This window comes from Penaeus vannamei, chromosome 23 (assembly GCF_042767895.1).
Source record: "Penaeus vannamei isolate JL-2024 chromosome 23, ASM4276789v1, whole genome shotgun sequence".
NCBI classification, from domain to species: Eukaryota; Metazoa; Arthropoda; class Malacostraca; order Decapoda; family Penaeidae; genus Penaeus; species Penaeus vannamei.
This window is the reverse complement of record NC_091571.1, coordinates 37,755,393-37,757,892: the sequence shown is the minus strand read 5'-3', so window position 1 is coordinate 37,757,892 and position 2,500 is coordinate 37,755,393. Positions and strand designations below refer to the sequence as shown.

Sequence of the window (2,500 nt, the reverse complement as noted above, 5' to 3'; positions counted from 1 at the left end):
GCTGGTGTGTGCGTGTTACTGTAGGGGTGTTGAGCGGGGAGAGAGAGGGTGAATGTGCGTCTATAGTACTGGTATGCACTCGTTCGTTAGCATTTCATTCGCACGAACCGAACTACAAAGGCGGGTTAGGAAGATCGAATTAGAACCACATACAAAACGGAGTAGGGACACGCGGGCTGAAAGGAAAGCTACGTCACTGGAAAGGCACCTCCAGCAGAGGAGGGAAGGACACGAGGGGGGGCGGCGGCGCAGAGGGAGGAAGGGAGGACGGGAAGGGGGGTGGGGGTGAGCGTCGCAGGCTGGGCACGTCCCGAAGCGGCACAGGGTCGCAGGAACGCCACAGCCGCCAGCCAGTCCGCCCGGCCCGGCTGACAGGTGACCACGGCTTCGGTGCCCCACGTCCTCGCAGCCAGCACGTCGAGTGAGCGGCCACGTGGCCCACGCCTCCCGACTGTTCCACTGCGGCGTGTTACCCAGATTGCGTAACTCCGCCTCACCCTGCTCCGCCCGACGCGTGTGCCACCGTGCGGCCATCACGTGCCTGGGCCTCCACGTGCAGCGGCGGCCACCGCGTCACCTCCTCAAGTGCCAGTATCTTGCGAACGCCACTTCCCATTAGCTCTCGATCGGCGCCTCCGCCCGACGCCGGAGTATGCGGGAGACACCGCCCGCTCAGGGATCTAAGGAGCTTCAGTTACGCCGTCTGTTGTGAATCACGATGCCGCGGACGCTCACATGAGAAGCTTTCGGTCCCTCGCTCAGCATGCCGTCCCTAGACTTCCTGCCTTGCTGCGATGAATGCTGCGGCGACGATGAGGCGCCCGTGGAGTGCGACGCCGCGTGCCCTTCCAAATCGCGCCACAGCATCCAACTGCCGCGGAGCTTCGCTTCCCTGAACGCCCTGGCACAGACTCTGCCTCCTCCCGGGCCTTCTCCTGCGTCAGGCAACGCAGTCCCTCGTGCCAGCGTGACCGTGGGCGTGATGGTGGGCGCCATGGCCGTGGTCGAGGGCGGGCGCGTGTGTCGACGGACGAAGCGCGAGGGTGGGAGATCGTACGTGTGTCGCGTGTGTGAGCGGAGATTCCCGCGGGCGTACCTCCTGCTGGTGCACGAGAGAACCCACACGCCCCTCACCTGTCCCGTCTGCGGCAGGACCTTCAGGCGCTCGGAGCACCTCAGGATGCACAGGTGAGTCACGGGACGATCTCTTAATTACCATCTAAGAACACGTCACAGCAGGTATCGCCGAGGAGCTGCAACGGTAAGGCTCGGTTAGTGATGCTCTTCATATCTTGCCTTCTTAATGATACATCAACACCCACGTGAAATTGATGCCAACTCAAGACAAGCACAACACGCAGGCCAGTGACACTTATTTGGGGGGACAATATGAAGGTGATTACAACCACCTCTAACGAATCAGCCTCCTTCGAAGATTCATTCATTCCGAAGAATAGTTTGCCTGCTTATTCTGCGCGATGAATTTCCTTCATAAAAAGTGGAAGGAAAAATATCCGTGGACTAGCAGATATAAAAATGTATTGCTTGCTAAATGTGCATGTGTATTGGAGTGCGTGTTTGTGTATATATAAGGATGTGTGTGTGTGTGTGTGTGTGTGTGTGTGTGTGTGTGTGTGTGTGTGTGTGTGTGTGTGTGTGTGTGTGTGTGTGTGTGTGTGTGTGTGTGTATGTGTGTGTGGGTGCGTGCGTGTGTGTGTTTGCGTGTGTGTGTGTCTGTGTGTTCTTGTTTATGTACGTGCACGCATAATACGTTTATTTTATGAGCGAATACCCGAGGTATTCGATTTTAAAGACATCATCCTAACACTTCCATTTCATTTCTAACCCCCTACTCTCCCTTTCCAGAGAGACACACGGCGGGAGCAAGAGGACCACATAGGCCAAAACGACGTGCCTCCGTGTCTGCGTGCCTACCTGCCGCCCACAGAGCCGCCCAAGTTGAGCACTCGCTGCCCATAAGCCGCCCCCGCCCCGTCTCCCCAGGCAGCGGGGATACACACTCGCCCGCCCTCCGCCGCCTAAGCTCAGCCATAGAGAATTTCCATAATCTACTCACGTCTCGGCCGACTCAACCCTCTCAACCCCTGAACCCTCCCTGAACCCCACCCTCCACAAACCCACCGCCTCAACCCTCTCAACCCCTGAACCCCCCTCCTCCTTGAACCTCCCTGAACCCCACTCTCCACAAACCCACCGCCTCAACCCCTGAACCCCCCCCCCCTTTGAACTCTCCCTGAACCCCACCCCCGCAAACCCACCGCCTCAACCCTCTCAACCCCTGAACCCCCCCTCCTTGAACCCTCCCTGAACCCCACCCCCCCGCAAACCCACCGGCGCACTCGCTAAATTTCTCCGAGCCGACAAGCCGCTCCTTCCCGTTGGGTCCTCGACGCGAGCGGTGTCAAAGGCGTAATGCGATTTATAACGTCTTGGCAACCCACTTATCTTCGTCGCTTAGAGCTCAGGATGCAAGTGTGCG

The 2,500-nt window shown here is 58.6% G+C and overlaps 1 protein-coding gene across 1 annotated transcript; it reads left to right on the top strand.

The window, feature by feature from the left end:
- The first annotated feature begins 285 nt into the window (after nt 1-285).
- On the top strand, nt 286-2,167 carry LOC113801920 (protein odd-skipped). The gene is made up of 2 exons (XM_027352340.2): nt 286-1,188; nt 1,867-2,167. Exons 1-2 carry the CDS (start codon nt 764-766, stop codon nt 1,898-1,900), a joined length of 459 nt encoding a protein of 152 aa, XP_027208141.1. The 5' UTR covers nt 286-763; the 3' UTR covers nt 1,901-2,167.
- Nucleotides 2,168-2,500: the final 333 nt, after the last annotated feature.